The sequence below is a fragment of the Callorhinus ursinus genome, unplaced genomic scaffold (assembly GCF_003265705.2).
Source record: "Callorhinus ursinus isolate GAN/ISIS: 27379988/994484 unplaced genomic scaffold, GSC_fseal_2.0 scaffold12, whole genome shotgun sequence".
In the NCBI taxonomy this organism is placed as follows: domain Eukaryota; kingdom Metazoa; phylum Chordata; class Mammalia; order Carnivora; family Otariidae; genus Callorhinus; species Callorhinus ursinus.
In genome coordinates this window covers 80,021,440-80,048,696 of record NW_027397074.1, presented here as the reverse complement: position 1 = coordinate 80,048,696, position 27,257 = coordinate 80,021,440, and the positions used below count along the sequence as shown (strand labels likewise).

Below are 27,257 nucleotides of genomic sequence, written 5' to 3'. Positions count from 1 at the left end.
CTGACATCTCCCTGCCGCGGACCACGATGTGGTCTCATGGTATAATGCCCTCCACTCTTCTCTGCCCACACACAACATTTATGTTTTTTTCAAAGCTAAGTTTTAGCATCCCCTTCCCTGTAAGTTCATCTCTGATGACTAGAAACCACTGCTTCTTCCTTTCTCTTCCCTGGCACTTATCTTGCAGCTGACTTTGACACCTACATAAATCCTAATGGTATTATGGTTCTTTCACATCTACTATCTTCTTAGATTTATTGACTGTAGTATCATTTCCATCTCCCAGAGCACCTCACAGAACTCCTGCCCAATGAGAATATGTTGACTTTCATGGAGGAGTCTCTGTTTTCTCCCAGGTTGTAGGAAGGGCCTGGGGTTCTGCACCTTCACACCCTTTAGTTAGGCCCATGCTGGCCACCATCTGTCATTTGCGACATCTTAAATGGACCTGTGAAAAAGAGCAGCAATGTCTTCAATAGCCAAAATATGGAAAGAGCCCAGATGTCCATTGACAGATGAAGGGATAAAGAAGATGTGGTATGTATATATAAATACAATGGAATATGACTCAGTCATCAAAAAGAATGAAATCTCGCCATTGGCAACGATGTGGATGGAAGCAGAAGGTATTATGCTAAGCGAAATAAGTCAGTCAGAGAAAGACAAATACCATATGAGTTCACTCCTATGTGGAATTTAAGAAACAAAATAGGTGAACCCAGGGGAAGGGAAGGAAAAATAAAGTAAGATAAAGACAGAGAGGGAGGCAAACCATAAGAGACTCTTAACCGTAGGGAACAGACTGAGGGTTACTGGAGGGGAGGTGGGGGGGGATGGGGTACCTGGGTGATGGGCATTAAGGAGGGCACGTGATGTGATGAGCACTGGGTGTTATATGCAACTGATGAATCACTGATTTCTACCCCTGAAACTAATAATATAGTATATGCTAACTGAACTGAATTTAAATAAAAAATTTAAAACAAATAAATAAACAAATGTACCTTCATGCAGTTTCCTATGTTGTTTTGTTTCCATTCTTCGGCCAACTCCTGCTCCCAAATGGCAGATACTTCGATGACCACAGGCACCTTTTGCTCTCTGGCCCTGGAAAAAATCACCTTTGTTTAAAACCCTTTCTTCTATTAGATCAACACCAAAATACTCTCAGGAGTCTTTCTAGAATAGTGGTACTTTACCATAAAGACAGTGATGTAGGTAGAGTCTGGTTAAAACTGTAGAGACCCTCCCTAAACTTAGCGTTTGACATGGAACTCTCCTGACACACTCCCTCGGCGACCTGCTCCACTTTGGTTCCCAAAGGCTTGTTTCCTCGCCTATAATCTAAGAATTCAACTAACCTCAGCTCACATTAGGCTTCTACCCTGAAGTATCCTGAAATTCCGATGGGTCTTCTCCAAATTGCACTTTGGTCCTCTGCCAAACAGATTTCCACTAGTCCTCCAAGACTCAGTTATTTACTGATTCAGCAGACATCTCTTGAACATTCACTATATGCTTATTTATTCAGTCACACACTTTTATGTATTAAGAAACTAAAGCCCACTACATGACAGAAATGAAACTAGGTAATGATGAGTACAGCGGAGACAGATGCTACACTCACAGCAAGAGAGACTATGAGAGAAACCAACGATAATCGGTGGTCATACAAGTGCGGCATCGCAACCTGGGTATGAATAAGAAGCAGAGGTATTTGGTGTAGTGAGGAGGAGGATTTGGTAGGTTATGAAGGTTATGGAGGTTATGAAATTCTTTTCTGGAGGTTATGAAATTCTTTTCTGGGCAAGTGATGGCTGAGTCGCTTTCTAGGAGAAGGAAATTTCACTTTGATAGGAAGGAGTGTTGCGTTGAATAAACTTAAAGAAAATTCCTGGAGCAAGAACATCTCTGGCACAGATTTCTATTATACTCCCAGACCGAGTTCTCTAGCTTGAGCTCCCTGGACCGCTTTGAATCTCCGTCCGCACGGGGTGCACGGGCGGATGCTGAACACCAGGGGGCAGCCCTGCAATGCAGGAGCCGCGGTTCTCCCCGGCTGCACCCCACGACCGGAGTGGAGGGGCGCGATTCCACGCGACGAACCGTCGGCCGCGGCTTACGTTGCAGTTGGGCGTTATTTACCCCGAATCTGGTTTACTGGGAACTTGGCGTTTGTTTTCCGCACCAAGCGTGACAGCAACTTTGCAAACCTCCCTCTCGTACCCCGGAACCCTCGGAGGGCCTGAGAGAGCCGCTTTCGGCCCCGACCCCTGCACATTGGGGGGTCGCCTCCTGGGAGGACTAGCCGCGCACCCCAAAGGAGCCCCGCAAGCCGCGACACCGCCCCAAGTGCATCCGGTCGGGAGGCGCCTCGCGAAGGCGACTCCGGGGCGTCCTCTGCTCCCTGCCCGCCCCGCCCCGAACCGCCCCAATAGCCCCGCGCCCCGCCCCGCCGGCCTCTGGACTTCCCGCCGCGCTCCGCCCCCCGGCTGCCGCCGAGCAGCGTCTACAGGGCCCCCCAGACCTCCCGCTGCGCCCGCCAGCTCCATCTCCAGACCGCGCGCCGCGAAGCGCCCTGCCCCACGCGCCCCCTCGAACCAGGCACCCGGACCACCCCACCTGCGCCCAGCCCAACCCCTCCACCCAGCCCCTGGACCGCCCGCTGCGCCACTGCAAAAATCCAGAGCGCCCGGAGCCAGTGCTGAACATCCGAATACCGATCGTGAGTTTGCCAATCCGAGAGCATTGCGGTTGGGGCGGGGACCGAGCACCTGGGCACGCTGGCGCGCCCCGAGGTGCCAGAAGCATGCCCAAGAACGTGCCCTCAGTCGGCGTGTTTCTCTCTTCTTAGGTCCAGGGTTTCGTTTCGTTTAGCCAGTCTGGCGCTACTTGCTGTTTGTCTCCAAACACGGTTTCTTTGCCTCTTTGGACTTGGTGAGTCAGGAATTTGATGGACGTGTGCACGGATGTGTGCGTGTCTGCGTGTGTGCCTACTTCTAGCGAGTGGAAGTCAGAGTTCGGAGAAACTATTACTCATCTCCTGGGTTTGTCTGTTTTCCCGTTAAACTATAGAGGTCCAGATTAGTAAAAGACTTCTCTTTCAAAGGTCGTTACCATGATCTTGACCTCAGGCGTCCTGACCTCTTTCGCTGCTTTTTTCCACTGCTACACGGGAAAGCTGAGATCACCCACATGCCCGATGATGCTCCCTCCATGTGGGTGTTGGTTCTCTTTTATGAATTCACTTTCCTGGGAGCATTGCTGAGAAACAAGTGGTTAGATGGGAAGAGAAGTTAGGGGGTGGAAAGAAGCTGTCCTTGTACAGGAAATACCAGGCAGGCTCAGGGATGCCAAGCCTGCTAGAGGTTTGTGGAGAATGTAGCAGGAAAAAAGTCTGGAAAACGGCAGAGAGCCCAGACCCTGGAGGCACTCAGCTTTTACCTTATGGGGAGTGGATGCAACTGGAGGGTTTTTATTAGGAAGAGAAGTGGGTAGGATGGCTTGAGGAAGGTTGTGGGTGAGAAACCGTCCTGGGACTAAAGCCAGATCCATCTAGTGTAGATGTGACTACAGACTGAGGGCACTGATGTTTGAGAGACCCCGGCCACGGACGATGAACAAAGTGAGGTAGGTGACTGGCTGTGTATGGAAACAGGAAAGAGGAAGGAAGGAGGCAAAGGCAGAGGGGAGCTTTGGTGTCTTAGTTTCTTCCCCAAAGTAAAGTCTGCTACAAGAACTTGAGTCAGGTAGCGTGTTTGGAAAGTGAGCCCAGAATGCCCGATTGAGGACGTGGGGACAGAGAGACCAGGAAGGAGGGAAAGGCACATGGCTGAGCTGTCTACCACCGTGGGCAGCTGGAGCTCAGCTCCTCCTGTGAGGAACTCCAGACGCACGTGAGGTCCGCCACCGTGGCGTGTGTCCCTGACGCCCCCCACTTCCCTGGGTGTTGGCTCTCTGCCACTTCAGGGCTGCCCCTGGGCACCTGCCCAAGTGAGAAGGCACCCGAGCGTTCAGGAAATTCCTCCATGGTGGCTGCTGAAGTCAGAGGTGGGTGGAGGGGAGTGGACAGGGGACCCAGGGCATGGCCCTTGTCACTTGGGGAAGCCAGAAAGGTCAGCATAGGGGCACACCCTCGTGTCTCCTCAGAGCTCACTGTGTACGCACAACAGGGTGTTTTTCTGTGCATCCTCTTAATCTTCAAAAACAGTCCTCCAAGGGGTGTATTATTCTTTTTATAAATGGGGAAACTGAGGCTTAAGTCATTTATCCAAGAGGAGCTGCTTTAAGGGAATAATGAGCTCAATTTTAGGCACACCGAATTTTAAAAGACCTCTGGAAACCACAGACTGCTACCCACAGGTTAGGGCAGGTGTATCAACTCATTTCGTCAAAACTATCCCCCAAAATGCAGTTTCTGAAAGGTCACTTGACCTTTTCGTCCACAGAGATGCAGTGCAATACTAAGTCCAGTCCTGCACACCAGCTCTCACCTCGTGCCAGGCCCTGCAGGACCCAGCCCCTCCCTCGGCCACTCAGGTCCTGCTCCTCCCCGCCTGGCTTTCTCCGGCCTCCCTGCCCGGGGCTTCTGTGGGCTGGGTGTGCTCTTCTGCAGCATTTCAGAGCTCAGTTGAAATGTCAGTTCCAGCTTCATGGTCACAGCCTTATCTAGGCCTTTCTTGTCATGCAAAATCTAAATTCTCCAGTTGCTTGATAACACATCGCTGGTTTACTTTCATGACAGTTATTAATTGCTGCGTTTCATTTATCTGTTTCTCTACCTATTATTGTCCTTTCCCTTCTGAAACATCAGACTCATGAAAGTGGGGCCCTTGTCTGCTGTGTTCCTTGCTGCACCCCCAGTGGTTGGCACACAGTGGGGAACCCAGTAAATGGTTTTTGTTCGCATGCATTTAGTTGGTGTGTTTTCACTCTGTCCTTCGTCAGTTCTGACAAAGCTGAGTCTTTGATTTTCTCGGCAGCGGCTAGTTGAACCATGGTGACAACTCCCGCCCGTGCTTTCGAGGCCCTCATGCATGGAGTGACCAGCTGGAATGTCCCCAAAGGCCCCATCCCATGTGAACTGCTTCTTACTGGAGAGGCCTCCTTCCCAGTGATGGTGAATGACAAGGGCCAGGTCCTCATTGCTGCCTCCTCCTATGGCCAAGGCCGCCTGGTGGTGGTGTCCCATGAGGGCTACCTGCTGGATGCTGGCTTGGCTCCATTTCTTCGTAATGCGGTGGGTTGGCTCTGTCCCTCACCTGGGGCTCCTACTGGAGTGCACCCTTCCCTGACATCACTAGTAAGTATCCTGCAGGGCTGTGGGGTTCAGGCACAAGTTCAGCCAGAAGTGGGGGCCCCTGTGGGGGTTTACTGCATCGACGCCTACCATGATATGATGACTGCAGAGCTGATCCAGTTTGTGAAATGTGGAGGCGGCTTGCTCATCGGGGGCCAAGCCTGGCATTGGGCCAGTCAGCATGGTCCTGACAACGTGCTGTCCAGGTTCCCCGGGAACCAGGTGACAAGTGTGGCCGGAGTGTACTTCACCAACATCTGTGGGGACACAGGCCGGTTCAAGGTCTCTAAGAAGATACCCAAGATCCCACTCCACGTCAGGTGAGTGGTATTTCCCAACAGGGAGTCTGACACGTGTTGACAATAGATCGATCTCCCTCTTCGATGATCTTCCCCTGTTTTTTTAAATATTTTATTTATTTGAGAGAGAGAGCGAGCACGAGCCAGGGAGAGGGGCAAAGGGAGAGGGAGAAGCAGGCTCCCCACTGAGCAGGGAGCCCAACGTGGGCTCGATCCTAGGACCCCAAGATCATGACCTGAGCCGAAGGCAGATGCTTAACCAACCGAGCCACCCAGCCCTCCCCGCCTTTTTTTTTAAGTAGGCTCCATACCTGGCGTGGAATCCAACGCAGGGCTTGAACTCACAACCCTGAGATCAAGACCTGAACTGAGATCAAGAGTCAGACACTCAGGGGCGCCTGGGCGGCTCAGTCAGTTGAGTGTCCAACTCTTGGTTTCAGCTCAGGTTGTGATCTCAGGGTTGTGGGATCAAGCCCGGCGTCGGAATCTGCACTCAGCGTGGAGTCCGCTTGGTTCTCTCAATCATATGCTCAACTAACTGAGCCCCCCAGGTGCCCCTGAGCTTCCATTTTAATACGTGTGATTCTCCACTCTATTTTGGAACCACCACAAACCAAAAACAGGATAATTAAAATGCACCAAGGCCCAAAGGGGGCTGGGTTCTGACTGCTACTCTGTCCTGTGGCCAAATAGAAAAGCTTATCGTATTCACCTCTCTGTCTCCCGTGTCTAGTGCCTCGGTTGGTGAGAGTGTGTATCAAGTGTCTCTCAAACAAATGAAAGAATATTGATTTATTTGTGTGAGCACTACCGTGTGCCAGGCCCCATTCAGCAGTCCAAGCCCAGCTACCTGCTCAGTTATATTCCAGTGCAGAATTAAGCAACTGAGGGAACCTATAAATAGAAACTCTAGCAGGTGTTGATAAGAACTAACAGGAAAGTAAAGCAGGATAAGTGGACAGAGTCACAGGGAACGAAGTGGAAGGTATTTAGGGTCATCAGGGAAGGTTTATCAGTCAGGACTAACTGGTGTTTCAACAGAGAGACTTAATACAAGGAACTGACTAAGCAGGTGATGCAAGAGCTGAAAACCTGTACGAGAGACCGCAAGGTAACTGAGGGGTTAGCAACAGCTCGACCAACAGAGGGAGGTGGTAATGTCCCTGGAGCCCAGGGATGAGTCACGGGGTGGACGCTGGTGCCATGCTAGGACTGTCTAGCAGGAGCTGGGACCCCAGATGGAGGGCCTGTCTGTGGGACCTGGGGTCTCAGAGGAGACACAGTGATTGTCAGAAACACAGCCTGAAGAGCGAGACAGAGACCCCGGCTCCTTCCCCGCCTGCCTGCCTTCAGGCTTCTACCCATAGGATGGGACACAATGTCTGTTTCTCTCACTGTGATATTAGCAGTCATTAATCATCATTGCCTAGCCCTAGATCCGTTAATTCATTAGTGGTTATAAAATGGTAGGTTTAAAAGTTCTAGCATTTCTTTCATTTAGCATTTGGAATACTCCTATAAAAATGAACTTCCCTTCCTCCACTATTTGCTTGCCCTGTGGTTCAGTCTGTGTAGGGAAGGCAGGATAAATGCGGGATTCTCCCTCTTCTCCCTTTTTTAACCAGTTTTCGAAGCACTGGTTCGAGAGGATACCTAGAATCTTCTAGAGGTCTCCACTGTGAACTCATGGATTGAAATACTCACATAATAAATGTGTTTCATTTGTCATCTTTATCAGCGCTACTGATGAAGTAGCTTTGTTGGTCATCTCATGTTTGGCCATCGTGAGCCTGTTCACAAAAAGGCTCCTGAACTCCTGAAATTTTTGACCCAACCTTAGTGGACTTCCTTGTTTTGGTCTCACGTTACACATTCCTGCCGCAGACCCAAGATCAACCATTTCTCCAAGGAGCCTGCCCTTGTTTGAGTGTTAAATGGTGTTTAGGAGCCAAAGTCTGTTGAGTTGCTCACTGCTCCTGGGTTGATCATTGTTTCCAGGCTTTTTGAGTGGGCAGAGCTAAGAAGTAAATATTTTTAAAAGATAAACACATCAAAAGTTCATACTGATGCTTCAAATTCAACTTCTGGGCGACAGGGTTTTATTTCATTTCAGCAACCGTGCATCTGTCTCCTTTTTTCCCATGATGAAAAAGCCTAACTCTGAAAGAAAGCAACTTAATGACTCATTGGCTTTATGCCATAACACACACATAACAGTTGCAAAATAACAGTACTACCAGCACAGTTAAAGATTATAAGGCTTCATTTCCCTGCTAAATGAGGTTTCTATCACACCTTTAACGTTTCTTTTCTGTATATCTGGAGACCTTGTCATAGGGTTGTCATTGGTGGAAGCTTTCTAGCAGACCATGAATCTTCTGGACTATGTCTTGGAAAAGTGCACCTTTCTGGCACAAAGCATGTTGGTAGCTCCTTTCATGAATAGAAAAGATTGTGCTTTGTTCCTGTCTCTGGGAAGCCATTTATTAAAGATATGCTAAATCAGAATCAGTGGTCTGCTAGAAAGAGTTCTGGCTAATAATACCATGACTTTGTTTTCTTGATTAAAATGTCCAGATATACCCAGGGAAAAGGTCCTGTTAAACTGTGTATAGGAGCTACAGTTTAAAAAAGCAGTTAAATTTTAACAAGCATTTTGGCAGGTAGGTATAAGGTTAAAATTTTTTTTTAATTTTTTATTGTTATGTTAATCACCATATATTACATAATTTGTTTTGGTGTACTGTTCCATGATTCATTGTTTGTTCATAACACCCAGTGCTCCATGCAGAATGTGCCCTCTTTAATACCCATCACCAGGCTAACCCATCCCCCTACCCTCCTCCCCTCCAGAAACCTCAGTTTGTTTTTCAGAGTCCATCATCTCTCCTGGTTCGTCTTCCCCTCTGACTTACTCCCCTTCATTCTTCCTCTCCTGCTATCTTCTTCTTTTTCTTTTTTCTTAAAATATGTTGCGTTATTTGTTTCAGAAGTACAGATCTGTGATTCAACAGTCTTACACAATTCACAGCACTCACCATAAGGTTAAAATTTGAGCAAAAGTTAGATTGAGGTATTTGAGGTAGTGGCTGAGGGGACTAGTTTGTATTCTGTTGGTATTGTCACAGCAAGCACCAAACTGAACAAAATGATTTCTATTGGGGCATTTTTAGGAAGCTATATTGGGTGTTAACTGTTAACGTGATGTGAGTTCTTAGGAAAGGTCATGGTAGTAGATTTCATCATTTTTAATGCATCAGTGCCTGAGCTGGGTAGCTAAGCATACCCAGATTCGGACATAGGAAGGAGTAGTAGGGAAAAGTATACTTTAAATTTTATGTATGTCAGTGCAAATCTAAGTGACTAAGTCATTAAAACATCTTCCTGGTGCATCAAAAAGCAGTTTTAGCCCTAGATTTGGGAGAATTTCCTGGGTAAACCCAAGTTTTGAATTTTACATTCAGTGCAATTGGATTTAAGGTTTTTAAGTTTGTTTTCTGTGGTTCCACATTAGCCACTAGGATTGGCATACATGTTCACACGCAGAGTAGTTGACTTCACCTTCAAACAAATGTAAATTTTTTTCTGCTGATGAACCTGTCTTTTGTTTATTTGGTACCTGCAACTTTCTTTGTTCAATGATGTTTGTACTTGCTGGCTATCAAGTTACAATGCACTTGGCCTCCTTTTGCTCCTGTTTTGCTATTTGACCTTAAACCTAGGCCAAGTACCAATGTTGGTTATTGCAAAGGACTGTTTATTATTTCAACATGCAACCTTAGGGAACAAGGGAGATTTTCATTTTAAGTTGTTGTCAAAATCTGTAGGTGCAGTGTCTTTAAGGCAGTGAATCCTGTTCAAATTTATGATTAGGTGAGAAGTTGACATTGAGATTGTCCTTTCCCTGATCAAAAATGAATAAAGGCTTTTTAAACAAAATCCAAACTTTTCAATCAAGTCTTGATTTAAATGACTTTGAAGAAATACACTACATCTAGAGATTATTGTCTGAGATGTATGAAGAACTGAAAGTAAGAATGCATTTGGTTTTTTTTCCCCCAAAGGGCTTTGGACTTTAAATTCAGATTTTAGGCTCTATGAATGCCAACTGATGTAAATTTTAAATATAGCAAGGCTAAGCTGTAGGACTTCATTTGGATAAACGATAGTTATCAAGGTGTCATCCTGAGTATTCATTTAGAACTAAGTAATTTGACAAATTAATTGGAGGCGTGAGGGTGGAGATTCTGAGGTCCTGTATATCTGAGCCTGTGTATCTTGTTAAATGTGCTTCCTGAATGGTTTTGACCGAGTTCTGTGTGGTGTTACTCATAATAGAAACTTTTATTCTGCAGTCTCATAGTTATGTTTGTAAGATTAAGACTAAGATGTCTGTTGGGATAGTAACGTGGATAAGCAGAGCTTTTATTCCATTCCCTGATGGTGACATTTTTGCTAATTGTAAATTTTAATACTTAATTTTTAATATCTGAAAATTTAATCACTACCCATTACCAAGACTTTTTGGTAGGATGTCAACCACAGGATGCTAAGTGTCACTGATTAAAAGTGATTCAAGGACACTGCAGGTGTACTGCTATTTTTTTGTTAACCTTTTCTATGAAGTCATTCAAAAATACTGTCATAAAAATATGGGTTCTAGGGTTAGTTGGAGTTTTGTATTTTGTCTTGAAATAGTTTAATTGGATGTGGAATTTCAACGATTTTTGGTTGAATGGCAAGAAATAAAAATTCACCTTTGACTTCTAAAAAAAAGATTATTTCCAGTTCCTTTCATCCTTATGATATATTTTATGAGGTATATAAAGTCAAAGTACCATCCTTTAACGACACTTAGACTAGCCCTTCTCTTTGGGGTTATACCACTGAGTGGATACACATGGTAGATTCATTTCGATGTTTTACTTTTGCTTTTGGGAGTTGCTTTTGTGAATTAATAATTATTTTATAATTATGTAACATAGCTATGTGTATCTAAAGTAAAATCTTAAGAGGCCGATATTCTATCCCCTATTCCCTTTATATAATTTTCTTCTCTCCCTTTTTAAAAAAAAAATATCTTTACTCCACTGTTGGTTTATATATGAATGCATACATACACACTTGAAAAAGATAATAGTATACTACACATACTTTCTCCACCTTACTTTTTTACTTAACATTACTTTCTGGGGGCGCCTGGGTGGCTCAGTCAGTTGAGCATCTGCCTTCGGCTCAGGTCACGATCCCGGGGTCCTGGGATGGAGCCCCGTGTCAGGCTCCCTGCTCAGCAGGGAGTCTGCTTCTCCCTCTCCTTCTTCCCCTACCCCCAGCTCATGCGCTCTCTCTCTCTCTCTCTCTCTCTCTCACTTTCTCGCTCTGCTCTCTTCCCCTCTCAAATAAATAAATAAAATCTTTAAAAAAACACATTATTTTCTGGATATGGCTCCATAATAGCCTATAGATATGCACTACATATTTTATTACACTGAAATGTATAGATGCAATGTAGTTTATCCAGTTAATTTTTAACGACAGACATTCGGGTTTTTAATATTTAAATTTTTTCCAGTATTCTTACTATTACATCTATGCTACAATAAATGCCTATGTGCATATGTCTTCATATTTTTGCCATATCACTGGAAATGGGATTGGTGAGTCAAAGGAGAACTGCAAATGTAATTTCTGCTAAACATTACCAAATTCCTCAGAATTGGGTTCCCCATGAACCCAACTCAAAGACCGACACAGTGTACAGGAAGTTTACTAGGAGAGATTCTCCAAATCAGCGCCTATGGGGGAAGGGAAGATGGAAGGGTTGGACAGGAGAAATTGGGCCATGAGGCAGATATTTAGTAGCAAATATTTTTAATGGTATTTTCACTATTAAGTAAAACACTGGGAAAACTCTAAGTGTCTCATAAATGGAACACTGCTTAAATTATTATGGTATATCTTATTCTTCATGTCCTTAAAGACTTACTACTGAAAGGAATAAGAAAATACTCATAATACAATAGACAGAATTAAGATATAAAACTATATTTAAATGATGCCAAATTTGTTAAAACGTGTACATACATAAGTAGAAAAAACACTAGAAGGAAATAAAACAAAGTATTAATAGTGTATCTCTAGGGATAGGTGATTATTATTTTGATCCTTAAACATTTCTGTAATCTCCAAATTTTCTGTAATTATAACCTGAAAAAACTTTTTTTATATTACTTTTCTACCTTTTTATAAAATCTTAAACAATAGAAAAAAATGTCCTCAAATTACACTACGATGTCTTTCTTTAACCTCTCATCTTCTCTTGTCTTATTAATTTGGCAACAAAATGGATAAAGAAGCAAATTTCCTTAACATATCAATTTTCCTTCCCTCTTTCTAGTACCTGTCCATTCGTTCATTCATCTAAAATGTATTTCAGGGCTTCTGGCTGGCTCCAACTCTTGATTTCAACTCAGGTCATGATCTCGGTCATGAGGTCAAGCCCCACAACAGACTCTTGCTGGATGTGAAGCCTGCTTAAGATTCTCTCTCCCCCTCTCCCCCTGCCCCTCCCGCCATGCATGCACACACTCTCTCTCTCTCTCTCTCAAAATAAATAAAAATTAAATAGATAGATAGATAGACAGATAAAATGTATTAAGTGCCTGTTAAGTTCCAGGCACTATTTTGGGCACTGGGCTTACAGTGGTGTTTAACTATAGTTTATATGGTTTATTATAGTAGTGTTTAGTCTATATCTGAATGACCAACAGAATTGCTGGGAATGTTCAGGTAATGTATGAAAATAACTCTTCCACGTTATCAGCGTTCCTTATTTGTAAAACTTTCACTGAAATAACAATATGACATTAAAGTATCTGAATATGTTTAGTTTCTCATTATGTCCCCAACAAAATCTTGACCTTTCTGTAACTTCCATCACATCCACCATTTTTGCTAGTTGTGATTGTGTACTGCTATTCTGTATTTGTTTAAAACCATTTCTCTATTTTTTAAAAATAATCTTTTTAATGAGAGTTTTTAGTTGCAGTATATGTGCCATAGTTTAACTGTGTCCTTTTGTTGAGTACTTAGGCATTTTCTAGTTTGGGTATTTCAGGAGGAGCTGTAGCTGATACATCAGCCACACACATCTTTTTTTTTTTTTTAAAGATTTTATTTCTTTATTTGACAGAGAGAGAGAGACACAGCGAGAGAGGGAACACAAGCAGGGGGAGTGGGAGAGGGAGAGCAGGCTTCCCGCCGAGGAGGGAGCCCGATGTGGGACTCGATCCCAGGACCCTGGGATCATAACCTGAGCCGAAGGCAGACGCTTAACGACTGAGCCACCCAGGTGCCCATCAGCCACACACATCTTAAAGTATTTTAGAAATCCCCCCAAATTCAAAGACCCTAAGTGTAACATTAGGTTTCTTGTCTTTTAAAATTTCAAGAGATTTGCAAATCCAGTTATTCAAAAAAATAACGTTGGCAGTTTGATGGCAAAGTTATTTTTAAACCCTGGTTTTCAAATTTCTCTTCCTACTCTGGGTCTTCCCTCAGCTCTTGAAAAGCCAATTCATTCTCCTTTCTCAGCTTCAGCTCAAACCCCCTCCTCAGAGGAGTCCCCCCTGATGACCCTATTGAATCTAGGACAGACCTTCCAGTGTCACTGTTCCCCATTTATGGCCCAAACATCAGTGATCACAATCTGTACATCATACCCCCCTGTGCACTTGCTAGAGCCTGCCCAGCCCGCCAGTCATAAAGCTGCATGAACGCCTGGATCTTGCCTGTCCTGTTTGCTGCATTATTCTCAGTGCCCGCTGTGTGAAACACAGTAGAGAGCAAGAGATATTTGCACACCATATAAATTAATGAATACATAAGTGAGTACACATCCAAAACCATAAAAAAGAAAGGGTGGTCTAGTATACTACTGTTAACCCCACAGTTAACTTCATATTAAGGAATGTTCCACCAGGGGAGCTTAGCCAAAAACTGAGCGGCAGCTGGTGGACCAGGTCAGCTCTAAAGTCTAAGAAGACCCGATTACTTCAAGCCCAGGCCCTCAGCTCAGATTCCTTCTGCCAACACCGGGCATCCCCTTAGAGGTTTTTAGGGAAGTTTCCTGCCAGCAAATGGTCAAATGCTCCTGGACTGACCCAGCAGGTTTGCTAACTTCAAATTCCTGCTGGAGACACAAAATACTCTGTCTGCCAAGGGGAGGGGCATTCTCTAAAAACCAACAGAAGATACTCTCCGTGTCCTGTCCCCAAGGGCAAGAGCTGACTGCACACCTATGCTTATAAAGCTGAGGAGGACATGGCACTTGCTTTAATATGCAAAGTCAGATCCAAAGGTACTCACTGCTTTTATACCAAGACACAGAAGAGTATAGTGAAAACATTATTCCTAGAACAACAGCTCAATACATTTACACGTGGTGTAACCTATGTGGTCTAGAATATATTAGGAACTGCTCACAAAGAAGTAGACGTATGCTAGCAGCTTATGCATCTCTCGAAGTTTTCATGTTCAGTCATGTGATCCTCACCACAATCCTGAAGAGTTTCCAGGTAAAGATTGTATGAAATGAGGCTAGATCCTGGAGTTGTCCTCTCCACCAATCTGACCAAATGAATGAAAAATGCTAAGTACTGAGCTGAACGTGGAGGTTCTGAGGCCGACAGGTGACTGCTGTGTGGTAGGTATGCAGTATCGCCTGACCCCACCCCCACCCCAGATGCAAGAAAGAAGTGGAAACCACAAATCCAAGAACTAGCATGAATGCCTTCTCAGGTTCTAGAAGAATGAACACATCGGGTGAGATTAAACACAAGTACAAAAGCAGCAAAGCTACTTCAGGATTTGGTGGAGGCAGAAACGGATGCCGGAGCTGCTGTGTTCCCTGCACGGTGGCGGGTGGAACCCCTCAGGCGTGTTCCTCCCCTGGTGGGTGGAGTCGGCCCAGCCTCAGCGCCGCAGAGAGTGGAGGGACTAGCCCCCAGCAAGGACAGCAGTAGGCTCAGGTGACCCTTGCCCTTCTGTTCGTGCTACAAACCTCTGGCAACAAGAAAGTGGAAAGCAGAAATATATCAACTTCCATATTATCTGGGAAGATGGATGGATGTGGGGTATGTGTACAAACAAACGGGTCCTGGGTAAATTAGCGTAGAGAGGAGAGAACTATTGCAGAACGTGGAAAAGATCTGCCGACGCTAATCAGGAAGAAATCCATATAACTCTATAAGAACACTAACAAGTTTACGAGGAAAGTATAAGAGAGACAGAAATTTAGGATGGAAAGACAACAGAATTAGTGATGCCCGGAAGAAACACACGACCCGGTGAACGGAAGCAGATTCCCTGAGAATGGTTCAAGCCATGAAAGTTCTATTTAGACCTTTCTAAAAATATACGTTAAATAAAACAAGCAACAGGGTGAGATGAAAAGGAGGATTTCAGAGCAAAGAAAACAAATTAGGAACCAAACACCTCAGGAAAAACAAGCCAGTTAGGCACCAGGAGCAGCGATAGGATAGACGAGGCCCGGCAGGGTATGATGAAGGGGACAGTGGCTCACTTCCCCCTGAGCCTTCTTGTCATTGCTGTCACGACTGGGAGGGCTCTTTAAGCTGCATTCAGAAAGGCCCGTCCCCATATCTCCTGCCTGCTCAGGTGTGATGAGAAGGCAAGCTGAGGACAAAGCACAAGCTGACTCCCCACTCCCAGGTGGCATCTGTGTGACATTCCTCAGGCACTCCTGCCTGCCCTAAAACTAAGGAAAGGGAAAAACAGATGGTTAACTAGTAGAGATCTCAGTCCAACAGGACTGAGTCCCCCTCAGTTTACAAATGTCTTAGTGATTTACAAGAAAAAAAAGCATTCTTATCAATAGCCAAACTTCCGGAAGGAAACTCCCAACTGTCTTAATGTTAATCCTTTACTAGAAGGAAAAACAGCCTTAACTTGACAATGACAAGGCCTCCAGTATCTTGTAGGTCCTCTTGAGCTTATGACATTTCTTTTGAAAACCTGCTTTTTCTCTTACCTCCCCCAACTCCAAGTATATAATCAATTGCTCCTCACAACTCCAGGGCAGCTCTTACTACCCACGGGTCCTGTCCCCGGTGCCTTAATAAAACCACCTTTTTGCACCAAAGATGTCTCAAGAATTCTTTCTTGTTCATGGGCTTTGAACCCTAACATCTGTCCTACATCAGTCTGGTGTCTTTCCTGCACACCAGCACCTCTCAACTTCCCTTGTTCCTCAGCGCCTCCTGCACTGTCAGCTCTGAAGAAACACGTGTTTCCTTTTTCACAGATGCTGTACTGTTTGCACCTTCACATCTATTTATCTATCTACCTATCTATTTTAAAGATTTATTTATTTATGTGAGAGAGAGGAAGGGGGGGCAGAGGGAAAGAATCCCAAGCAGCCCAGTGTGGGACTCTCCTGATCCCAGGACCCTGAGATCATGACCTGAGCTGAAATCAAGAGCCAGACGCACAACTGACTGAGCCACCCATGCCCCCCAACCTTCACATCTATTTAAAGCCTCCTTTGCACAACCTATATGTGTTGCTTGCCGTATACCCACTTGTGGGCTTAATCCAAAGACTCAGTGATTGAAGGAGAGTTTCTGCTGTGTGGACAACATTGGCTTTAGAGGCAAACCACCCTGGATTGGCTTCCCGTTCCCACCAGTCATTAGCTGAGAACCATGGAGCAAGCTGCCTAACTTTTCTAAGCCTCATTTGTAAAGCAAGAATAATATATTTCGGGTTCATCATAACTATGAAGAGAGATTATGCCTAGCATATATTAAGCCTCATTAAGTGATAGCTACTTTATTTATTTTTCAGACTTCAATGTTGTAAATAGATAGTATACAAGATTTTAAATATTGGTAAATAGATAGCTGAGATCATTAATATTGCCCTTAAAAGACTGTCAGTCTGTTGAGAATTACTTGGTGTCCCATCTACTATGATCTACCATGCTTGCCCTTCCTTCCTTCCTTCATTTTTCTTTTGAGAAACGTCCCATCTTTTTACAGAAAATATTTCTAAAGGAATTCAAGCTTACTATGAAAACATACAGACAACAGAGAAATATATAGAGGAGAATGGCAGGTTGTCTTCCATCCCACACCACCATCCCTATTCTCATGCCTCTGGACTCTGAGAAGCTTGATACAGATCATCTAATTTGCTCTTCTGTGCATGTGTGTGAGCTGAAAATTGGTATTTTATTTAACGTATCCTGTTTGAGAAAGTCTGCTTTTTCTGTGTATTTATGCCACAAATTAGTGGAATATGGCATTCTAGGCTCTCTGTTGTCCTCAGAGTCTGGGAGAATATTGCCCCATTGTCCTCTGGTTCTAATCAAGTGTGTTTTTGTTCTGCTCGAATCATCTCTATCTTCTTTTTTTTGTTTTAATGTAACTGATCCACTGCATGCTGAGAGAGCCATAACCATCCCAAACTCGATTATGAGTTCATCAAATTTTAATTTGCTTTGTAGCAGTTTTTGCTTTCAGTGCTTTGTTCTTAGGGCCCTAAAAACCGATGAAAATGATATCTTTTGTGAAGTGTAACTTTTACCCATGAAAAATATTCATCTTTGTGTATTTTAATTCTTTCCTCTTTGAATTCAGTTGCATCTCATATTAGTAGTGGCACTTCTGGTTTCTTTTTGCTGTGTTTCTCAGATACAGCTTTGTTGATATATGGATTTCCACACTTTCAGTCCTTCTGTGTCAGCTTCAAGTCTGTCTTTTACAAGCAACTTATACCTAAATGTTCTTGGCTCAATCCAAGAGCCTCTGTCTTTTGATATAGAAATTTAACCCATTCATATATAGTGATAACTTCAGTGTATCTCTTGCTCTTGCCTTCTTTCTTATTTTGTTTTTATGCTTTCTTTCTTTCTGCATTCTTTCTTGACTAAGTTTTCTCTATTCCTTGAATTCCCCAACACATTTGTAGATTATACATTTTATCTCTATTTTTCCAGCACTTACCTTAACATTTTAAATTTAATTTTTAATCTTTAATTACCCAAGAAATTACATGCGTACATTCTCCTGATTTGAAAAAAAAAAAATACCAATGAGGCTAAAGCTCTTTTGACCATCTCTTTCAATACCAACCCTCTCTATTCCACAATCCAAAAGTTTATTGTGGTTTAACCCTAACTTTTTTGACATTTACATTGACATATATTAACTTTGTTTTATTTTTGTCTTACATAAACTGCATCACCAGGTTCTGCTATTTTAGAATTTTTTTGCTCAGCAGAATATTCTGGACACCTGTCCACGTTAATTCGCATGCATCTATCTGTTGTTTTTAACTGATAAACAGCAAGCCATGGTCTGAATGATGCCAATTTTTTATTTGCTCCTCCTTTATGCTGAAGAGAAATCAAGGAGAAACTGTACAAGAGGTACTTTTTTTAATAATGTTTTGCTACTTGAATAAACTATTTTTTAACATTTGATTTTTATTATGAGAAATAAAGTTTTATAAAGCTAATTAAAATTGCATATAATCCCACGAGGCAAGATGGTCACTGAAGACATTTTGATAAATATTCTTTAGATTTTGCTTCTATGTCTGGTTTTGTGTTTTCTACTCATTTTTGGTTTTGTTTTTGATGGTTCATCTCACAAAATTTGGTTTATTTAGGGCACAGTATCTTGGAATCTGATTTTGAAATTTTTTCCCTTAAGCATTTTCCAGTATTATCTAATAATTATTTTAATTACCATATGGTATGCTATCTATAGTTAACTGTAACTTATTTAACCAATCTCCCATTGTTTGACATTTAGAGGATCTACAAATTGGTTAAAAAAATCTTGAGGGGCGCCTGGGTGATTCAGTCGTTAGGCGTCTGCCTTCGGCTCAGGTCAGGATCCAGGGTCCTGGGGTCGAGTCCCGCATCGGGCCCCCCGCTCGGCAGGGAGTCTCCCTCTCCCTCTCCTTCTGCTGCTCCCCCTGCTTGTGCTCTCTCCCTCTCTCTCTCTCTCTCTCATAAATAAGTAAAATCTTTTTAAAAGAATCTTGAAATACAAACTTTTTCTGAATTTATGACACTTAGACCATTTCTTAATAAAAGTGGTAAATCTCATCAGATTTAAGTGAGAATTTTAAAAGAGTGTGTGTTTGCATCAATCTTTAAGTGCGGTATTAAACAATTTACTTATGTTTCTGGCTCAGAGCTAGCAATTTGATGTTTTCACAGCTTTTTTTTTTTTTTTTTGGCAAAAAATTAGCTCTGAGAAATGAAGTAGGACCACTTTCTCTAGGAATGGACTGTTTTTTCCTAACTTGTTTATATGTGTCATCACTTAAAAAGACCTGAAAGTCAAGCCAGAATATTCACCACTCAGTTGACTAGCATGGGAAGAGTTCCTGGAAAGGTTTACTCAGAGAATGTGGACTTTAAGATGTGCCACCACCATACTCCTCAGTATCTCATCAAGTCTGTGACCTCATCAGTCATAAGAAGCACCATTATCTTGTGTGTCATGAAGTAAGAGCAAACACTGCCAATTAGACAAGGTTATGCCATCAGTTAGTTGTTCAAAGGTGGGAAAATCCGCCTTAGACTCAATAAAGTAAACGGCATCACATCCTCCAATCCTAGCCGTTATTAGTGAGAACGAGATGGCCATGAATGAGGTCATCTGTGCACCCCCACACAGATTTCCCCATCCCCAGCTCCCCACTGAGCTTGTTTCAGTGCTTCCTTGACTTGGTTGTAGCCCCTGTGTCCCCCTGTCACTTTGCAGGTGTGGCGAGGATCTGAGGCAGGATCAGCAGCAGCTCCTGGAAGGGATCTCAGAGCTGGACATCAAGACGGGGGGAGTCCCCTCGCAGCTGCTGGTGCACGGGGCCCTCGCCTTCCCTCTGGGGTTAGATGCCTCGCTCGGCTGCTTCCTGGCAGCTGCCCGCTATGGCCGGGGCCGGGTGGTCCTGGCTGCCCATGAGGCCATCCTCTGTGCTCCCAAGCTGGGGCCCTTTTTGCTCAATGCTGTGCGCTGGCTGGCCAGAGGCCAGACGGGCAAATTGGGGGTGAACACACATCTAAAGAACCTGTGTGCCCTCCTGTCAGAGCATGGCCTGGAGTGCAGTCTGCAGCCCCATCTGACGCATGACTTGCGTGTCTACTGCTGTGTGGCTTACAGTGACCAGGAGGCTAAGCAGCTGCAGGAGTTTGTGGCTGAGGGTGGGGGCCTGCTGATCGGGGGCCAGGCCTGGTGGTGGGCCTCCCAGAACCCAGGCCGCTCTGCTTTGGCTGGTTTCCCTGGTAACGTTATCCTCAACTGCTTAGGCCTCAGCATCCTAGCTCAGACCCTTGATGCAGGCTGTTTCCCTGTCCCTACCCCCGAGATGCGGAGCTACCACTTCCGCAAGGCGCTGTCCGATTTCCAGGCTGCATTGAGCCATGGGGGTGGGAACTTGGAAAAGCGCTGGCTGGCAAAGCTGGGAGCAGATGGCGCAGCCTTCCTACAGATCCCTGCAGAGGGGGTCCCTGCTTACATATCCTTTCACCGACTCCTGAGGAAGACCCTGCGTCTGTCAGGCCTCCCAGCTGTGAGCCGGGAGCACCCTGTGGCTGGTGACTCCTTTGAGGCTGCAGTGCTCTGCCTGGCCACGGAGCTGGCACACTCTGGGACCGACTGCTCCCAGCTAGTACAGGAGCTTGGAACCTGGACCTGCAGCTCTGGACACCCCATCACTGTGGAGATCGATGGGAGCAACCCAGGTACAGAGTGAGGGGTGCGGCCAGAGCATCAGAACCCGGGGAAAGGTGGGGTTCCCCGGGCTCACAGGACACTGCAGGTACTGAAGCTCAGGTGGGCCAGCTTCATTGTCTATCGTGTCCTTTTGGGAAGATGGGGTTGGGGTTCTGCTGAGGGTTTTGGAGGGATGCATGCCGGAAGCATGGATGAGTTGAGGGAGGCGGGGCAGGGGCTGTGCCTCCAGGAGGGGCTGTGGGGCTCCAGGTGCTGCAGGGGCAGGTGAGCGAAGAACTCAGCCTTTCCTATGGCTTTTGTCAGGCCACTGTGATGCCTGGGTGAGCACTGGGCTCTACCTCCCAGGTGAACAGAGTGCAGAAGTCTCACTGTCTGAAGCCGCAGCCGGTGCCGGCCTGAAGGTAAGGCCAGAACCCCCACTGCCGACACCCCAAACCACAGAGCCACTTGCTTTTCCTCAGCTCTCAGCAGTGCTGCCAGGAGGCCAGGAAGGGACTATTCTGCCCATTTCATAGATTTCATAGACGAAGCAGCTCAATTTCAGGGAGCCTAAAGGAGGGACTGAATGCCAGAGCTAATTTCAGGTACTCAAACCTAAGCCCCTGGATTTCCATGTGGGGTGATTTTACCCACCCCCCCCAAAGGGATATGAGGGGGTCCAGGAGCACCTGTCACATCCTCAGGACTTCACCCGATTGGCCAACAGCACACAGCCTTTCTGCATTGTACGTCATTACCTGGACACCTGAAGGGTGTGCTTCATCGGACCACAAAAATAGGCCCTAGAGGCAGAATTAAAATTGTCCTGCCTCAACTCTGAGGGTCACTTCCTGTTACAGGGTGTCTTCTGTGTCAGCCTCCTTTCTGGAGCTCGCTTACATGAAACCTAAGAACAGAAACCCCAGGACTCCAGACAAAACAGCCCTCAACCCATCTGACCAGGAAGAGGAGCCCTCGACAAAGGGGGAAGTGAGAATCAGTCCTCCCCACTCAGGCCAGATCCCGCCGCCTCTAGATGGGTGGTGTCCTGTCTGTGTACAAAGGGTCACCAGTATCCCCTCTGGCTCATCCTGGCTTTGGAATCACCACACTGGTGTAGGCCCTGCCACAAGAGACCGGACTCCACCCGGTACAGAGGCCCCGTGGGGCCCTAGTCAGTATCAGCCTCAGGATTATCCTGCCTGGTCTGTCTGGTGACAATCCATTGTAAAGCTGTTTAAATCCCTGGAAGAATGGTTCCACATACCTTTCAGTCCCGATGACTTTTGGGGTACTAAAATTTCATAGGTTTCCATGCATAGCTCATTGAAGGAGGAAGCTGGTGTTTTTCTAGTACCTGTCATTCACCCATCACACACCACAGGGACCTAGTTCCTCCTACACATGGTGGAATCACCTCCCCAGGTACAGATTGGCTGCCACACTGATAACTTGACCAAGGCCAGCAAGCTGTCTCGAGCCCCTGTGGTGACTCATCAGTGCTGTATGGACAGGACCATACGATCCATCTCCTGCCTCTGGGGTGGCCTTCTCTATGTCATCGTGCCAAAGGGCAGCAAACTGGGCCCCATATCTGTCACCATCAAGAGGGCTGTGCCTGCCCCATACTACAAGCTGGGTGAGTGGACTGAATGCTGAGGGAAGTGGGGGCACTGGGGATGCCACCATAGTTATGGGCCGGTTGCTAAGGAAGGGTGGGGTAGGGAATGGCAGACAGAAGGGGGGAAGAACTGTTCAAGGTGTAAGCAGAGGTGGGAGCTATGGAATACCATGTCCATGGAGACTTCCGGCAGAACCAAGAGGAGGCTCTGGAGGCCAGTCCTTTACTTCATAGCATGTAGACCCACATGTTAATAGTTCATTATTTCAGTGTCCTCCTCCTGGAGTTCAAGGTAAGTTGGGGAAATGGGTGACAGGCCCACAATATTTATTCCCAGGTAAGACATCTCTGGAGGACTGGAGGAACTGTATCCAGGAGAGCACAGCTCCCTGGGGAGAGCTGGCAACAGATAATATCATCTTGACGGTGCCGACTGCAAACCTGCGAGCCCTGGAGGACCCCGAGCCAGTGCTCCGCCTCTGGGATGAGATGATGCACGCGATAGCCCGGCTAGCAGCCCGGCCTTTCCCTTTCTGCTGTCCCGAGAGGATTGTTGCTGATGTGCAGATCTCAGCTGGTGGGTGCTTCTAGTCAGTGGATGCCATTTATTCATTCTTTTGTCTTTTTTAATGCCCCATATGTGAAAGGCATAATCTCACCAGTAAAGCAAAAAAGACATAACAGACGTAGACCTTGATGGGGGTGCAAAGATGTTCCCATATGAAAAGGTGAATCATTTACATCTACAAGGTGAGATTTCACAGGATGGTAGAACAATCTCAGAAAAAAAAATGCTACTAGGAGTTCACAGATAGCAATGAGCCATCTCTTCATTGTTTCAAGGAGAAACAGAAACATTCCTTCAAACAGAAGTCAGAGTTGGCAAAGGAAGGAAAGAAGTTTATGTTAAGTATTGACTGGTTTACATGAAAGAAAAAATAAGGAAACGTGGTTCTGACATACAGAACATTCCTTTGGATCTCAGTTTTCTCTTTAAAAAAGGAGAAGATTATCTCTGCTAAAGTGCATAAATCTGTACAACCGTGGCTTACATGGCAGAAGAAGAACTGACACTGCTGCAGCCTCAGGGATCTCAAATTCAGACACAGGATACAGTGTCACAGACTCACATGATAGGAAACTCACACAAATGAAGCACTGAACTACAGTGAGAATGGCTATGGAAAGTGTATTGGTCCTGTTCAGGGCCAGAGCGGGGAGGAGGGCATAACCCTGGCATGGAAGGCTGGGAAGGGGGCTGGGGACTGTTCAGTTTCTGACCAAGCAGAGCAAGCCATCTACTCTCTAATCAGCATGGAGATTCTGGCATTACTGGGGGCAGCCAGGATGGTGTGGAAAAGTTACCCGGTGGAGAGGCATGAAGGGAAATGGTTTGGGTGCCCCCCACCTCTGCCAAGCCTCATCTCTTCCTTCTGAAATCCCAGGCTGGATGCACTCAGGATACCCCATCATGTGCCACCTGGAGTCGGTGCAAGAGCTCATCAATGAGGCAGGCATGAGGAGCACGGGTCTGTGGGGACCCATCCATGAGCTGGGTCACAACCAGCAGCAACAAGAGTGGGAGTTCCCGCCACACACCACTGAGGCTACCTGCAACCTCTGGTCTGTCTATGTGCATGAAACAGTCCTCGGCATCCCCAGGGCTAGGGCCCACCCTGCTCTGAGCCCTCCAGAACGAAAGAAGAGAATCAAAATGCACCTGGGAAAAGGAGCCCCCCTGCATGACTGGAATGTGTGGACAGCTCTGGAAACATATCTACAGGTACGGAGCAGAAAGGCAGGGAGGTGAGGGCCAGCAGACCCCTCTATCATGTAGCATCCTGGACCCCCTTCGCCATCCCCTCCAGCCTGGCCATGGGGGACCTGACTGCCTAGTGGGACTTCTCTAAGACTGAGGAAATAACACCTGCCCCAGGCGCCCTGTGTGATGTTAACTTTGTGATGTTAAGTAAGAGGAAATGAAAAGTATTCTGGAAACCAAGTAGAGAAACTACAGCTTACTGGTCTACCGGTCATGAGCAGAAGTTCTGAGTTAGTCATTCCTGAGGTTGGAGCTCAGCGCTTCCACTCACTGGTTTTGACCGTGGTCTCCTAATAAGTGCTCCAGAAGTGGGTGTTGTTTTGTTGTGCTTTGTTTCTCTTCACCTTAGTTTTGTGAGTGTTGCATCCCTTCGTCCCTTTGTGATGACAGTGGTGTGTCTCCAGGACAACTGCATTACAAGAGGCTTTTTAGGAGATAACTGTTGTTGAGGCTCTCTGACTTCAGTCATCCCACTTGAACCTGAAATGTTTTTAGAATGAATAAATGAATAACCAACTAACCCAATGGGAGAATACCAAAGTCCTGAAGCAGGTGGACTTCCTGTGAAATATGCACAAAGCCCTGTCCTCTCCCCAAGACTGCTCTGAACATTAACATTTCCGAGTTGTCAAAGCTGTTCCCCAGATGTCATCTGTCCTTAGGTTTTACACCCCAGAGTCAGAATTCTCCTGCACAAAAGGGCGAGTGGTCTGGGACACCCCAGGATCCCTGCTCATTCTAGACCTCTATTATCTTAGCTGACAAGGGCCTCCTGGCTGTGGCTTTCAGGTGGGCTGCCCCTCCGTGAACATGAGTCACTCTCCTTTTGAGCCCCTTGTGATATGCCTGCTTCTTCCTGTTTTGCCCCAAAGAGAGTGCTCCACAGAGCAAAATAGTAGCCTTGAAAATAGTTACAGATCTGAAATGGCTGTATAAAAACAGGGATTTTATTATGTCTGGAAAGTGTTGGAAGTTCCCAGCCTTTAGGGTCCCAAAGGCCAAACATGCGAGATATAAGCGTTTCCCTGATATAAGTCAGGTTCAGACCCGTCTGATGCCTAGGAAAACATTTAGTATCTGGGAATATAATTTTTTTAATTAGAGATCATTATAATAACTCATTTGTTGAATATTTATGCCTTTTCAGATATTAGTTTCCCTGTGAAGTCCCCTACTAAATAGAAGGGTTATAGGTTTTGTGGCCAAGAGGTGGAGTGAGCCAACGGGATTATATTTATGTGCAAGGGTAGGGTAGGGACACAGAGGCAGATCACAGGAGGGAAGCTCATGAATGATCAAGGGGAAGGAATCACTGTAACTGAAATACACTTGGAACGTGCACGTTGCAGGTACCTCCACAAACTGGTTCCTCACCCTGTCCCTCTCTCTCTTCTCAGCTCCAGGAGGCCTTTGGGTGGGAGCCGTTCACCCAGCTCTTTGCTGAGTACCAAACGCTTTCTGGCATCCCCAAAGACAAGGATGGCAAGATGAATCTGTGGGTGAAGAAGTTCTCTGAAAAGGTGCAGAAGAATCTGGCTCCATTCTTTGAGGCCTGGGGCTGGCCTGTCCAGAAGGAAGTGGCAAACAGCCTGGCCTGTTTGCCTGAGTGGCAGGAAAACCCCATGCGGGTGTACAGGCATCCTCAGAAGTAAACGACGTGCAGCAAGGTGGTGGGGGAGAGGCGGTTAAGTCATAAGACAAAATGACACCAACTTTCTCAGGAAAATGCCTTTGTTACTGTTCCCGTTTATACTGTTGCTCTCACTGACTTGTTTCACTGCCCTAATCCTCCAGCAGAGGATCTTACATCTGCATATCTTAAGGTCCTGCAGGCTCTCAGCTCCTAGTTTTGACCAACAGTTCTTTTTTTATTTTTAAGATTTTATTTACTTAAGAGAGAGAGAGCACAAGAGAGCGAGCATGAGCAGGGGGAAGGGCAGAGGGAGAGAGAGAGAGAGAGAGAGAGAGATGCAGACTCCCCGCTGAGCAGGGAGTCAGATCATAACCTGAGCCAAATGTAGATGCTTAACCGACTGAACCAGCCAGGTGCCCCTTGATCAACAGTTCTAAAGACTATGGGTTACCATAATAATCTGATATCACTCCTCACCCCTGCCAGCCCTGAACATGGCTGGTAATTTCTTATGCTTTGGGAAGTTTCCTAATGGCAAGAGAGACAGGCTGATATAGAGAGCCCTGAACCTGCTTCGGTACTATGGAAAATCTCTTAAAAAGTCTCTGTCTATGCTTCTGTATTCTTATCCATGACATGGGGATAAAAGTATGGTGTTTGATAATGGTAAACATGTTCATCCACTGCAATATGCATACACATGCAAGGGTATTCTTTAGCTTTTGCCAGGGCCCATGGTGGTCTGTCTGGACAACCTGAAAACTGAATCCCACTTCAGAGTTGGCCACCTTGAGGTGGGCATGTAGTCTCTGCGTAAGAGTGTTTAATGCATTATCAGTGTTGTTCCAGACATGATATCACTGATAGTTATTGAGATCCTAGCCTGTCTTTTGTCCCTTCTCCCACCTCTGGAAGGATTCTTGGGTATGACCTAACCCAAGAATGTGGCTCAGTCAGTTAAGTGTCTAACTCTTGATTTCAACTCAGGTTGTGATCTCAGGGTAGTGAGATCAAGCCCTGTGTGGGGACTCCACGCTCAGCAGAGAGTCTGCTTCTCCCTCTCCCTCTGCTCCTCCCCCTGCTCACTCACCCTTTCTCTCTCTCTAAAATAAATAAAATCTTAAAAAAGAGAGAGATGGTATAAACTCAAACTGGATGTCACAAAGCCACTTAGTCTTCTTGGTTAGTTCCATCTTCTAGTACTTTTGTTTCAACCAAAAGTAAATGTCACATCGCTTCTCGGCCTTTTGGCTAAGATCAAGTGTAAAAGTAAATGTCACGTAGCAAAGCCTGCCAAGTCCACCAGCCTGTTTGTTCTTTGCACAGAATAGGCAACTGACCCCTCTGGTCACCACAGAATCAAGGCGGTGTCTGGTGTTAACAGCAGCTGTGATGAGAAGTCCGCCTGCACAACAGGTTTCGCTTGGGACCAGGATTATTCTGGGCGCAGCAGACCAAATTAATCCACAACGCAGCCTCCCTGAGCTTTCACACAATCCATTCCAACCCATCCCAACTCTTTGGCTAGGTGGAGTTCTCATTAGACCTCCATCTCCAGGATTAATGATGGGGTGTGGCCATTTTTCCCTAGCTTGCTTTTAAACCATATTTTTGTCATGTTGAATATCATTCCATGAGCTGTGTTCAGAGCAGAGTGGCTCCTCAGAAGGAGAAGTGATGTAGGGAATGTCTTTTTATGAATCCCATCATCCTCCTACTGATTCTAGGATAATTTCCTTTTATTCCACTACTATCCTTTGCCAGGTGCTTTTCACGTGAAAGGCACACAATAAACATTTGTGAATGGAAAGAACAGTGATGACACCTAGCACA

The 27,257-nt window shown here is 45.6% G+C and overlaps 1 protein-coding gene and 2 long non-coding RNA genes across 7 annotated transcripts in view; 2 read left to right on the top strand and 1 right to left on the bottom strand.

Moving 5' to 3' along the window:
- LOC141373926 (uncharacterized) overlaps positions 1–2,870 on the bottom strand; it is a 37,486-nt gene extending 34,616 nt beyond the window's left edge. For 3 of the 4 annotated variants that reach the window (XR_012380390.1, XR_012380391.1, XR_012380389.1), the window contains exons 1-2: positions 1,362–2,393; positions 1,005–1,107 (exon numbers count right to left, since the gene is read on the bottom strand). This is a non-coding gene — a long non-coding RNA (uncharacterized lncRNA). Of the gene's footprint in view, positions 1–1,004; positions 1,108–1,361; positions 2,394–2,774 lie in introns of those variants that run through there. The other variant, XR_012380392.1, reaches the window with a different exon arrangement.
- Positions 2,495–26,358, top strand: LOC112810993 (TRPM8 channel-associated factor 2-like). Of its 2 annotated transcripts, XM_025854910.2 has the most exons (9): positions 2,495–2,725; positions 2,855–2,937; positions 4,983–5,619; positions 19,401–20,377; positions 20,673–20,770; positions 21,774–21,987; positions 22,307–22,546; positions 23,415–23,752; positions 25,189–26,358. In XM_025854910.2, the coding sequence occupies exons 3-9, from the start codon at positions 4,997–4,999 to the stop codon at positions 25,441–25,443; spliced, it is 2,745 nt and encodes a 914-aa protein (XP_025710695.2). In that variant the 5' UTR covers positions 2,495–2,725; positions 2,855–2,937; positions 4,983–4,996; the 3' UTR covers positions 25,444–26,358. The 2 variants fall into 2 exon arrangements, with proteins under 2 accessions (XP_025710695.2, XP_025710694.2); XM_025854909.2 differs by lacking the exon at positions 2,855–2,937.
- Positions 5,984–9,543, top strand: LOC112810995 (uncharacterized). Its single transcript, XR_003204932.2, has 2 exons — positions 5,984–8,272; positions 8,643–9,543. It is a non-coding gene; the product is annotated as an uncharacterized lncRNA (long non-coding RNA).
- Positions 26,359–27,257: the final 899 nt, after the last annotated feature.

Coding starts and splice junctions, on each gene's coding strand:
- LOC112810993 (XM_025854909.2), top strand. CDS start 4,997: ATGGTGACAACTCCCGCCCGTGCTTTCGAGGCCCTCATGCATGGAGTG. Junction 5,620..19,400: donor AAGATCCCACTCCACGTCAG/GTGAGTGGTATT, acceptor GTCACTTTGCAG/GTGTGGCGAGGATCTGAGGC. Junction 20,771..21,773: donor CAGCCGGTGCCGGCCTGAAG/GTAAGGCCAGAA, acceptor TCACCTCCCCAG/GTACAGATTGGCTGCCACAC.